At 38.8% G+C, this 12,672-nt stretch overlaps 1 protein-coding gene across 2 annotated transcripts in view; it reads left to right on the top strand.

Moving 5' to 3' along the window:
* Positions 1-474: 474 nt before the first annotated feature.
* The window catches only part of tmem132e (transmembrane protein 132E), a 331,715-nt gene continuing 319,517 nt past the window's right edge, over positions 475-12,672 (top strand). For both annotated transcript variants that reach the window (XM_058774620.1, XM_058774621.1), the window contains exon 1: positions 475-1,707. In XM_058774620.1, the coding sequence (XP_058630603.1) occupies positions 1,650-1,707 (58 nt within the window). In that variant the 5' untranslated portion in view covers positions 475-1,649. The remainder of the gene's footprint in view (positions 1,708-12,672) is intronic.

Here is a 12,672-nt window from a genome sequence, read left to right as displayed (position 1 = left end):
TTATTTAGGCTAAGTTTTATGTATTTTTATATCTCTCTCAAATTGAATTTGCTGTTTTGAATTTAATCAAAATGTCTGCTATATATTTTTCATCCATTTTAATTAAAATGTTTAAGATTTGATTGACAAAATGTAGAATGTCTACATGTTTTCCATTGATGCTACCACCAATCATAATTTGCAGTTTGGATCCAAGTTGAATATTTTATTATTTGTAGCAAGCGGATATGCAAATTGTAGCCTATATCAAAGTGTATATAGAGTTACTTTGAAACAAACGTGTTTTTCCCCTAGAAAGAGAAAAATTGGGATCACAAAACACCTCTGAAAGAAAACGTCTGATCCTCTTACAGTAATGGGAATTTGATGATCAACTGAACTGTGCGTTGATCATCATCTCAGTTTTTTTTTTTTCTTTTACTTTTGATCTTAGGGTGAAATTTGACCCTGTCATGTTTCAGTGAGATGCACCCGTTCACGACGGACGCGTGGAAACGTCAGAGCGGTCTGATTGTGAAGACTCGTGTCACGTGACCGCCGTGAACCGAAGAGATTTGGAGGGTTCAGGGATTCACCCGCTACTTCAACTGCAAGTCCAGCGGAACGCAACGCGCACTTCACGCCTTTCACAGACCGTTTGTTGAAACGCAAAGTTAGGTTGTGTGTGTGTGACCTACAAGGAGGAGTGGTCTTAAGTAAATCTTTTCTGACGAAGCTCAACAGTGAAGCCGAATATGCACTGACTCTTGTTTTACAGACCGGAGCGCTGCATTGTTAAGAAGAATATAGCGTTTGTTTTAGTCCTCTGAGTTTAAAAATGAGTGCGATACGCTTCATACAGTGATATCAATTGTAAATGTAGCCTAACAGTGTACCAGGAAAGCTTGTCCAGGACTTCAGTTCCCTCTGAGAAGATTTCCAAGTCGTCTTTCGGACTTCATTCAAGAAGAAATCACTTTTTTCATCGGTGCGGACAAATAAACGTTTATTTCCGCGCATCAATGGGCGACGATATAGTTTAACATCGCATACTAACTTCTGGTCGTGTGTACATCGAAGAACCGGATCTCATCCATAAAACACAATTTGACCAAATGTCAAGGTTACTATAGCGGAAATCCTAATCGCCATCCAGCTCTATAATTAAACAAACACGCCGTGTATCAGCTGTTTGTGTCCGGGACCTCTAATCTGAGATGCTTTTGTAGATTATTAAACTAACAAGCTCGTGGACGACATTGGTATTGTGCTGTTGCTATACCATTGCTGGCGTTTCACGCTTTCACGGGATTATAGTTTGAATTAAAATCTCTGGATGGACGAAAACGACTATATTCCATGTCGTGTGGATTACTGAGAGATAGATCCGCGTGGGAATCGAGACACCTGAGCCGGATACCTGTAACTTTTCTCTCTCGAAGGCTCTTCATTGCGCTTTCCGTCGCTGGTTGACACGGTCTTTTTTATTTAACTCTTAACTGGTTTGGTATAATGGACGTGATAGCTCTAGATAAAGTTCACCAGCATCACAATCCAACAGATTCTCGCTGGGAATTCGTCGCTGGACTGTAGACGTCGGTCGGGAGATATTTTGGAGGAGCGCTGTTGTTTATCATCACAAACGGGATTTATACGTGGAAACTACTACGATGTCCGTTATACGCTCTTGGATGGAAACTCTGTTGCTGTATGTGTTCATTTCGGAAGGTAAATCCGCTTGTGCACGGTTCATATCATACTTGTTTGCTAATTCACGTTTGGCTGTTGTGAATGACCGCAGCGGGTTTTAGCCTATATGTTTGGTTGTTGGGCTGCAGTGGATTTTATAAGTCTTAATTGGTAATTCAGCACGCATAGGCTACACTAAAGCGCAGAGCTGAAAATCAACTGATTTGAACGCTTGAAGTTCTTGTTTTCTTACTGTCTCCAGCCTTGTGGGCAACGGAAGTGTCTGATGGGCTTTTTTTTTTCTTTTTTTTCTTGACTTCATATTTGTGTTTTTGAACGTAGCAAACACTTGATTCAAGCATAGCAACTGTCCGCAAGGTGGGAGCACGACTAAAGCTTTTGGCCAACCTTGACAAAAGATGCCCACTTTATAAAACAATGAAATGCATTTTTGAGCCAGAACGACGTTATCCCCGTTATATGCGTATATGGTAAAATAAGGGAGCAAATTAGGAGAGTTGGTGGTCTAGAATAGTCAAAACAAAATGTGTCTTGAAAAGTACACAGGCAACATAAACAGTAGATCTTCGTGAAATATAAGCACCGTTTCAAAGGCGTCTTCAAAGATTTAGGGAATCATAGAAGTTGTCACAAGTTAGACACATTGCGTATTTTTATTAGGCGCAAAAAAGACGCAAGTGGCCAGAAGAGGTTACCATAGCAACAGTGTATGTATGTGTGTGTATATATATATATATATATATATATATATATATATAACATTATTTATTATTGTTATTTTAACATAGTAACATACTGTAAATCAAATCGTTTTAAAAGTATGGCAGAACATCTGACACTTTTAGTTGAGAAGTGTAACGATTTTAATCTATTTAAAGGTGTTTTTCCTTCTTCTGGCTGTTTCTTTTGAGAGATTAAGTGCTGCATTATTATTTTAGGGGGACCTGTTTTATATTTGGATTATTATTTCCTAAATATCTGTTGCTTGTTTACAAGGCATCAGCACCTGTTCAAGTTCATTTCTGATTTGCTCCGTTTGTCCTCTGCAGTTTCAAATGAACATGGTAAAATAACATTGTAGGCTGCTTATCTGATTGCCAGTCTGCATTAATATGAATCCATTTGTTTCTCTCTTTCCGTTTTCTTTTAAAAAAAATTTTTTGATCAGCTATCACAGCTGTCTCTCATTGTTTAATTAAAATCCCATCAGGATGAAACTAATTTGAAACACAAAACAGTCATGCATAGGCTGCTTTCGAATCAAATGTTATTATGGCAATATAGTGTGCCTAAGATTATTACATTGACAGTCATCAGTAGAGAGGAGACATGCCTTTGAAATATTCCTTTGAGGTCTGATCCCTTCCCTTATTTTCCTTTCACGAAACCATAAGAACAAAGGCAACATCATTTGGGAGTCATCAAAGTCCTGAGGGTTCATAATGTGACTTGACTGTAATCTATCATGGTATTTGACAGAAGCTTGGAAAATATGAACACCAAAGAGAGAGTTTTGTTTCTAGAAAAGTTTTGAATATTCAGCTATGAGTTATGCCATGAGAATTGTTAGTTAATTTAAATTTGATCAGCTTGTTTAGATTTCACTCTTTCGTGGTTCATACACTGAATATATCTAAGGCAGGAACGATGGAAAGTCAGATGTGCTCATAATGTCATGTATCAGGCACTGTCCAATATAATTGCGCATGTTTTGACAACAATGCCACTCACTCATGCGTTTCCATTTGTAATCCAGACAGCCTTCATCTGCGGTTGATACTGATGTAGTTGGGCAATAAATTGGGCCAGCACAAGTGTGTCTCCTCCGCTTCCAGTTACAGAAGTGACAGACAGGAACCAGGCATAAAGATCAAGGCTTAGCAAAACATCAACAAACCTGAGACATGCCGTGAGCTCTCTAGGAATGTCTTGTTTGTTAATCCACAGTGTTGCACCTGTGTGGAGAGCCCTGGTTTGGTTTCAGAGCTGCTTCCTTGTGAAACCAAATCATCTGGAAAGAAATCGCTTTGTTTTGTACTCTTGTTTTATTTATTAGGCCTGGGAAAGAGCATTGGTGGAGCATCACTGCCTTGATTGTTATACCCCTGTGCTTCCACTCAACCTTACGACAAACTAGCCTGAAATTATTCTCGACAACAATGCTAATTGAATTCTGATTTAGATGACTCCTCTTTCATGGTCTTAAAAGGTTTGAATGTTTTGTATATTATCATACATTGAGCAGAACAAAGAAAAAGCTAGTTGTGTCTTGTAGTAAATGCTGTTTACTCAGGAACAAACTTTATAGGGAATGTTAATGCAAAAATGAAACATCTGTCATTTTCTAACTTTTTTGACCTGCTTTATTCTACAAAATATGAAAGGAAATTTCTTTGAAAAGCATGTTTTGTCCTGTTTTGGACTCCACTGACCTTCATTGTATGGACAAAAACCTTCTTCCAAATATCTTCTTTCAAATGTATTTCCAATCACAAATATGGAAAGATGTGTGAATGATGACAGAATGCAGTTTTTGGGAATGTTTGGGAACTATCTCTTTAAGGTGCTTTAAGATAAAATGTTAGCAGTTACAGCTTATTTCAAAGGTTTAAAGTTAACAGCCATCAAAAGTTAATGATACATGTTAAAGAACTTGTAGGCCACAGATGTATAAACTCTAGCAGATAATTGTCAATCTTTCTGTGAAAGTGTTTCTTTGAACATGTTTTATTAGACAGAAACTCTCAGGTAGTTTCTCTGTCCATTTAATTCTCACCTTTTGCCAGTTTTTGGCAAGCCACAAAGCTCGAACACTCCTTTAGGCAAGCAAGGAGAGCACTCATTTGTTATTAATTGGCCCTGCTTTTTTTTATCTACTGCTTCACATGAAGTCCTTGACAAACTTGACAGAATTTGCACAGGTTCACCTGGAACTAATGAGATTTCTTAATGGGATTTAAGTTTGTGTGACATTTGTAAACTCAACCAGCCTAATTACCAACTGGATAAGGTCTGTTTGAACCTGAACGAACATCAAAAAAAAAAAGGTTTTAAATTGAAGTAGGATGTTTCTGCAGAATATTTCATTTCAGCATTCCTGGGTTAAAGAAAATGTAATTTCATCATCTGGCTTACACATGCTCTTACAATCTGTGGCACGGCACATCAAATCATTGATTAATGCACTAATAGCATTAGCAGGCACCTGCAGCGAAACTGCAAACGTTGTTGCTTGAGCTACACTGAAAGACAGCGTCGTGAAGTGGTGCTTCCTGCAGATATGGCATGACTGAAGACCCCCCACATCGGCCCTGAAGGCACAATGGCCTTTCTTCTGAAAGCACGCAACTTGTTTATATTCACTGCACATTGCCCTTTAAAAGGAAGATCTCCTCCAATCGCAAGCTCTGTGATCAACAACCGCACCAGGATGGCAACATCCCTTAAAATGTTCTTTTATTTCTTCAGAGGGAAGGCCTAATAGCATGAGATGGCTGTACTTTGCCATCGTTAAAACATCCTCTTTGAGTTTGAAGTTGACCCTTTGTCATGCGAGATAAATTGCCTCTCCCCAGGCAACCCGCCTGACCCATCTGTCAACCAATCAGGGAAAGAGACACTGCTTGTATCCTCCAGACTATTTAGTTTGGTACCTACTGTGTCCATTCATCACTTACACCCTTCATTGTCATCATATACAGTCATCATAAAACGATAGCTCTGAGAATCACGAGCAGGAACATCTCCCAGACAGCGGGGATGAGGAAAAATCACAAATGGACGATGTTTGCAGCATCTTGTTTTTGGCGTGTTTTTTGGAACGGCTGTCTGCTTGGTGTTCTTGCTTTAATAAGACTGCGGCTATGATTAAAGGGCTGACTCAGGAGACTGTAACCTGTATTTCCTACTCTTGTTTCTAGCCCGTCGTTTTATGCCTACCAGCTGCGCAGGATTAGTGTCTTGACAAAAGGAATGCTTATTAATAAGAAAATTGTCTGTAGCTGCAGGAAAATTAAGTAGATGTGAGATGCATATTTTGTTAGGCTGAAAAAGCTCTGTGAGGCTATTAATTAGTCGACTAGGAGCATTTGCTAGGACAGAAACAAATAGATTAGCTGGGAAAATGCCTCTTGCCTTTTCGAGTAGAATTATCATTATCGCAACCACTTTCAAAGGCTTAGGCTGTGACGGTAGAAATGTGCCAGCCGGAACTGATTCAGCTTTACCGTTTATACCATGATATGTTTTGCATGGCTATCAGTGGGCTGGACTGCTTTGTTCTTTACATATAAGAGCAGAAGAAGAAAAAAGAAAATAAAGTGGAGTTATTCAAATATACATTACACAACTAACCCAAAACAAGTCAGGAAGAGTAAGAACTTACTAAAGCGTGTTTTTAAGCACAGCATGACGTTTTGTTGTTTATAGATCATCACAACATTGCAACTTGATGCATCATTACAGAACTTAACAAGTTCAAATGTGACCAATCAGAATTTGTGTGTATATATATATATATATATATATATCTTACATCTTCAAATTGCTGAGCCTTTAACACACACACACATAAATATTAGACGCTACTGCTCAAAAGTTTGAGGTCTGTAAGATTTTTTTATTTTGTTTTAATTTTAATTTTGTCTCAGGTTGTTTTTTTTTTTTTGTTTTTAAGTAAAAAATATTAATAAAAGTTGTGAAACGTTATTGTAAAGTATTTATTTATTTATTTATTTTTAATGTTTTGTCAAGCTATGACTTTCCTGTGATAGATCTTGATCATACTGCATACCTGTACTTAGAAAGAAAAAAAAAATGTTTCCTGCCCTCCAGTGTTGGTGTAATGCAAAAATAGTTGCTTATGTTTTTTTTTATCGTCAGTGGCTGAACATTAATTAATGTCTTTTGACATTAATTACTACACTAACACTGTTAAACAACTAACAATTGTTAAACAGATTGTCAAAGTTGTAAATAGCACCATGAAGTCCAAACATTGTCAGCTTCCACTGGACAATTTGCCTTTACATGGGAGACTGTGATCTGCGATCACTGCAGTGGAAGCTGAAGAAATATGGCCAGATTTTTGCCCTCCAGCATTTCTTGGCTACTCACGTGTTCCTGTTTGCCTCCCTCCCTTCCACTCTTCCTCCATATCCACCACTGCCTCTCTGCCTCCCTCCATATCTCATGTGCGACAAATCTGCAGAAGTTGCTCATACTCCCAGTGCCCAAGCCAACTAGATGTCCCCTCAGCCTTTAAGCTTTGCTTCCTTTCTTTTTTCCTTACTTCACTTGTTATTTCTTTCCTTCCACACTGCTGTAGGCCTTTGTTTGGCATGAGACTTTCACAAGCCAAAGTAAGAATGATTAGAATGGCAAATTGTTTGGGTCTGCAGTCCAGATATTGAAATCAGCGGTCTCCGACTAATGTAGGTGGTAAACGCCTGCTTCATCATTACTTTTCTTAATTGAATGACACCTGTGGCAGGAGAGGTGATGACGGCGACGAGGGCTGACTGGGTCAGTGTAGTCTCAGCGTGACTCATTAGTCTTTCTGCTGGGCACTTGTGCTGCTGCTTGGCTGCTCTTAAAATTCCTCAAGCTTACACAGTGACAGTAGCACAGTAACCTCAAACTGTGAGTGCAGAGCCACACTGAGGGGGAAATGTGTGGGTTGACTGAATGACTGTGTCACTGTGTAATATTATGCAACAGTTGTAATAATTTATTAAAACGGGGCTTAATCTATTTAATCGTAGGCCAAATGTATGCTGATACCCAAAAAGCACATCTGTATGGCAGTGCTGTTTTCCTTCCTTGACTCTTCTGGGAAGGGGTTCTACTAGTTGGAACATGGCTGCGGGGATTTGCTCCCATTGAGACACGAGCATAGTTGAGGTCAGACGCTGATGTTGGGTGATGGGGTAATTCATCCCAAAGGTGTGCAGGTCTGGTATTTGTGCAGGTTAGTCAAGTTCTTCCACATCATACTCAGTAAATCTTAATTTATGGACCTCGCTTTGTGCACTGTGGCATTGTTGGCAGGCTTGAACAGAAGGGATACGACACATTCTACTAGTCAAAGCAGTACGGCAACTGAATAGGGATGGGATTACATAATGTGAAAAATACCTGGTGGAGCGGTACCACATTAGTATAGGGACCAGTTCTCACTTTTAACTAGTTGCTCATTAGCATGTCTATTGTTAACATATTGGCAGTTTATTAGTACTTAAAGCACATATTCTGCATGACCACATTCTACATCCCTACTCCTACGCAATTTACTTACTAAGACTTAGATCCTCCCGTGCCGTTTGGCACATTGGCCGACAATTGACCTCCATCGTGTTCAATCGGCTGCGGCAGTTCCGGCTTCATCCCAGGAAAGGTTGACAGCTTTGAGGTCTTAAATGAATGTCCTTCGCCACGTAATCTTGGGGTGTCCTTGCTTCAGTTTCCCTTGTTGCGGGTTCCAAGTTATGGCCATTCGTGGGAGCCTGGTTAGTGGCTGTTGGAGAACATGTCCGGCGAAGCGCATCCAATGCTAAACCACGTTTTGCACCAATGGGCGAGTTGACGTCCGGCAATGCACTTCTTCATTGGTTACCCAATCTCGATACATGATTTTCAGGATGCGTCTCAGGCATCGTTGTTGGAACATACACAGGTGTAAACAGCAGTTGGAATGACGATGGAATTGAACAGTCGCACTTTGGTCTCGAGGGCAATGGTGTTCATCTGCCATAATGGTTGGAGGCATCGCAGGACCATTGTAGCTTTCCCATTACGGTAGACAACGTCGTGGTCTGCGTCGCCATCTGCCGAAATGATGCTACCCAAATAGGTAAATCGATCGACCTCCTCAATTCGCTGTTGGCCGACGGTTATGGGCACTCGACCGCCGGCATACCCAACATGTATGAACTTGGTTTTAGAACCACTGATTCGGAGCCCAATCTTCGCTGACGACCGCTCCAGGCCCGTCGAATCCTATGCAAAACCTAAACTTAACAACTATTAATAAGCAGCAAATTAGGAGTTTATTTAGACAAAATTCGTAGTTAATGGTTTGTTAATAGCGAGAATTGGACCTTTAAAATAAAGTGTGACCTGATGGAGTTCATTTAGTCATTTAGTCATTTTGCAGACGCTTTTATCCAAAGCGACTTACAATTGGGGAATACATAAAGCGATTCATCTTGAAGAGGCAATCAGACAGACGGAAGTGCTTGCCACACCAAGTCTCAGGCATTGTTCAAATAAATACAAACTACCAAAGGAAGGAATAAGGAGTTAATGTTCACATTGTTTTCATACTGCACACATGCATGCTTATGCTTGCATTAGTTTATTAATGGTGGAGAAGTAGGTTCTTCATCAAATGCAATACACGTTGTTAGTTTGGATGCAGGCACTGCCTAAGAAGGTTTTGATTTTATGCACCTGCTATTAAGTAGGTGTAGCCAAAATAGCCTGTTAAACCTGTTTAAGGGCGGTGGTCACATACTTTTGGTAAGGCTAAAGGTTTTTTTTTTTTTTTTTTTTTGATGAACCATTTAAAAAAAAGGCATTGACGTGCAAACAGAATACATCTTACTTTAAAGAGATTAAGCATTTAAAGTGGCAGATGACACCACTGCAGTATATGCTGATATTAAAAAAAAAAAAAAAAAATGCTATATGCATTGTATAGTTCACAAGCTCTCTCTCTGCCACCTTACTTTCGTATTTTAAGTGTGATTCATTGGCCAAAAGAGAGGGAACACAAAATAACCAAAAATTTAAGATAAAGTTATCTGATTGCATTATTTATTTATTTTATTTTCATTTCTATCGATTTTGCGATTTAATATTGTCATCATGAATTCTGATATCATGACTGAAAACCCTTGCAACGTTTTTGCTGAAAATACATTGGTTGGTTGGTAATTCTATTTCTGAGTGACCCGATTTTGCTGCTTAGTTTTCTTTAGTGTTCTGGATGAACTGTGAAAGGAGCTTTACATTTTGAATGTATATTAAAGGAGCAGGGAAATACTCCCATGATGTGTCACCTTTAAAGTAAGAGTGTATTTATATTGCTAGGCGTAAACTAAAAGTGTGCTGCATTTTTTTTTTTTTTTTTTTGGCCTAGACAGGTTGATTGAGTTGAGAATGGCCCATTATTTCCTTCAGGCCCTGGGGGAACTAAAACTGAGGAATGAATAAAGTTTACTGGCCATTTTATATAGAGCTTTATAAGACAGTATAAGCTTTTCACGGGACATGCAGTTGCACAATATTACCGGATCCTTCCACTTCTGTGAAACCACATCTTTACTCCTGAAACACCTCACAGCTGTCAGCCAGAGATCTGAATTAAAGATTACAAGGACAGCTCAGTCAGCGTGTGATCGTACACTAGCTTTGCTTATTAAGGCAATAAGCGCCTTCCTTCTCTGTTTTTCTTTATGTAAGCCTTATTTGTTGGGTAAAAAAGGTTAAGGAGGGTTTATAAATTCTCTCACAGGTTTGGAAGCACTGCCAAAAGAACAACACTTCCGTTCATGATAACTAACATGTCACCGTCAAATCATTGGACGAGAGATGTCTGTGGAAAAGGTTTGAGAACAACATTTTTACATACCCAGAACTCCTTAAATAGCTTGCAGACTGCTTCCAAGCTGCTCATCATATCAGAAATATCCCTCCTGAGTCAGTTTGAAGTTGACTATGAAGTGCCACATTTCTCCAAGAATAATTGTGGTTGCGGGTGACATGCCATATCTTGTAGCCATCATTCTGGATAGATGATGGCAACATTCAAAGTCTTAAGTATGGGAAAGAGGCATCCACTGTCTTGTACTGTAGGTCTGATCAGAGTATCTTTGTACCTGCAGAAGTCACTGAAAATCAACAGCGTTCAAAGTGGTGTCAGTTATTATGATAAAAGTTTTAAATCTACTGTACAGTATAGTATTTTTGTGTCTGGAGGAGTAATGGAGAGATCAAGCCTGTCTGTGCTCATTCTGTCTCTGACTTTATTCATTGTTTTGAAGACAGTAGATGCTGCCTCTTAAGTACAGCAGTGATAGTCTTCCCTGGAGACCTCAGTGGTGCCTCAACATGGTTCTCATCTCTATGATGGTCATGTAAAAGTGTGACCCTGCTGTTTTTTCACCTCCCAAAAAGATGTAGAACATGTCTGCTCTTGATACACCTCTCCAGTTGGCTTGTACTGCAATTCTAGCATTGCTGTTGGGTTTTTTTTTTTTTTCAGTTTCAGCCATCATATGTTGAAGTGTCACTGACAGCCTTATGTTTCTTCCTGTCCTTCCAAGCTCTGCCGGAAAACCTGGCAAAACTGCCAGTCTGCTAGGCACTGAGATCAGTCAACAGACATTCATGTTTCCAAACTACTTTGATGTGATGCCTGGCAAGCGCTGACATGTTTATGAATGACGAACATGCAGGTTTTCAATCTAGATGTTCATTACAACAGTTTAATTAACCTTACAAAGACAGTTTATGTGAAATGAATAATTTACTCTGATGCTGTTCCAAACCTGAAGGCCTTTGAATTTTTGAACTGTTTTTGTTCATAGGATGACTATTAACATGTTAGTAATGTGTTAAACATTCTGCTAACCTCTGGAAATATGGTTAAACATGTTAGCAACCAGTGCTGGGTAGTAACTGATTACATGTAATCTGGATTACATAATCAGATTCCAAAAATGTAATATTTAAAATTAGAGTATATTACATTTTAAAATGCTCATAATCAGATTACAGTTACTTTATGGATTACATGATTACATATTATTTGAACATTGGTGGTAAATTATTCATAATTTATTGATTCTCTGTATTTCTTTTTTTCTCTTAGCTTTTTTTCATAATACGGTACATTTAATGGTAAAGTTTAAAAGCAATCTAAAGAATAGTCAGAATACATTACCTAAAATGAGTAACCTAGATTACATTACTAACTACAGTTTTCGTCATTTAATCTTTAATCAGTAATGGACTACAGTTTTGTAAGTAATCTACCCAGCACTGTTAGCAACATAGTATCAACTTTTAAAGGCATACTGAAACACACCAGTATGCGAATACATGCTAGCAACCCTGTTAGCATTTATATAGTAACAATTTATTGTAACACGTTAGCCCCCACAAAACAAAAAAAAAAAAAAAAACTAAAACAAAACATGCTAGAAACATGGCCTTTAAGCTTTTAAAAACAACTTCAAACTTACTGAACATTCTTTCCAAAGACAACATTAAAGTTTTTTTACAAACAGTTTAATGAGCAAACCAACAATAGAAGACTGAAGTTTTGGAAGACTCAACAATTCAATTCTGTTTGGTGCCTCTAGTAATGTAAAAATGACACGTTTCACCTTGAACGTTCAGGTAGACAGAGGTTTTGTAAAAAAAAAATTTTTTGTATTATCAACTAACTTGTTGCCTGCAGTGTTGCAATACTCCGTAGGGAGCTCGGGAGAAGATAGGAGAATAACTTGCAGAAAAATAGCTTTCTGGGCATTATAAGCCATTTTTATTGTTGACTAAAGACGTGGCACCAGTGAGATTGTGACACCTCCTCTGGTAGAAACGGATTAACCCCAGACAAGCATGTTGCAGGATGAGGGATGAGAACACCAAATCCCTGAAATAAGCACTGGGACCCAAGGGAAATCAAACTCTATAGCGAGCGAGAGAGCAACATGCGTACAACTCAGAAACGCACTGCATCACGCATCATGCCCTTTATATCTCATGTTCGCAACTGATGTCAAAACCTAGAATCCTCTCAAAGCGTGCCGTCTCAAACACACGCACTACGACCATTTATCTTTCTGTTTTTCTTTTTTTCTTCTTACACACACAAAACAGTTGTGAACAAGAAGTTCTTCTTACTAACCTAAAAGAAGTTTAGCAAAGTTACCTTGATGCATTGGGCAAATATTTCACTTGAATGAGATGACTAGA

This window comes from Onychostoma macrolepis, chromosome 05 (genome assembly GCF_012432095.1).
Source record: "Onychostoma macrolepis isolate SWU-2019 chromosome 05, ASM1243209v1, whole genome shotgun sequence".
Classification (NCBI taxonomy): domain Eukaryota; kingdom Metazoa; phylum Chordata; class Actinopteri; order Cypriniformes; family Cyprinidae; genus Onychostoma; species Onychostoma macrolepis.
This window is presented reverse-complemented; position numbering and strand designations above follow the sequence as displayed.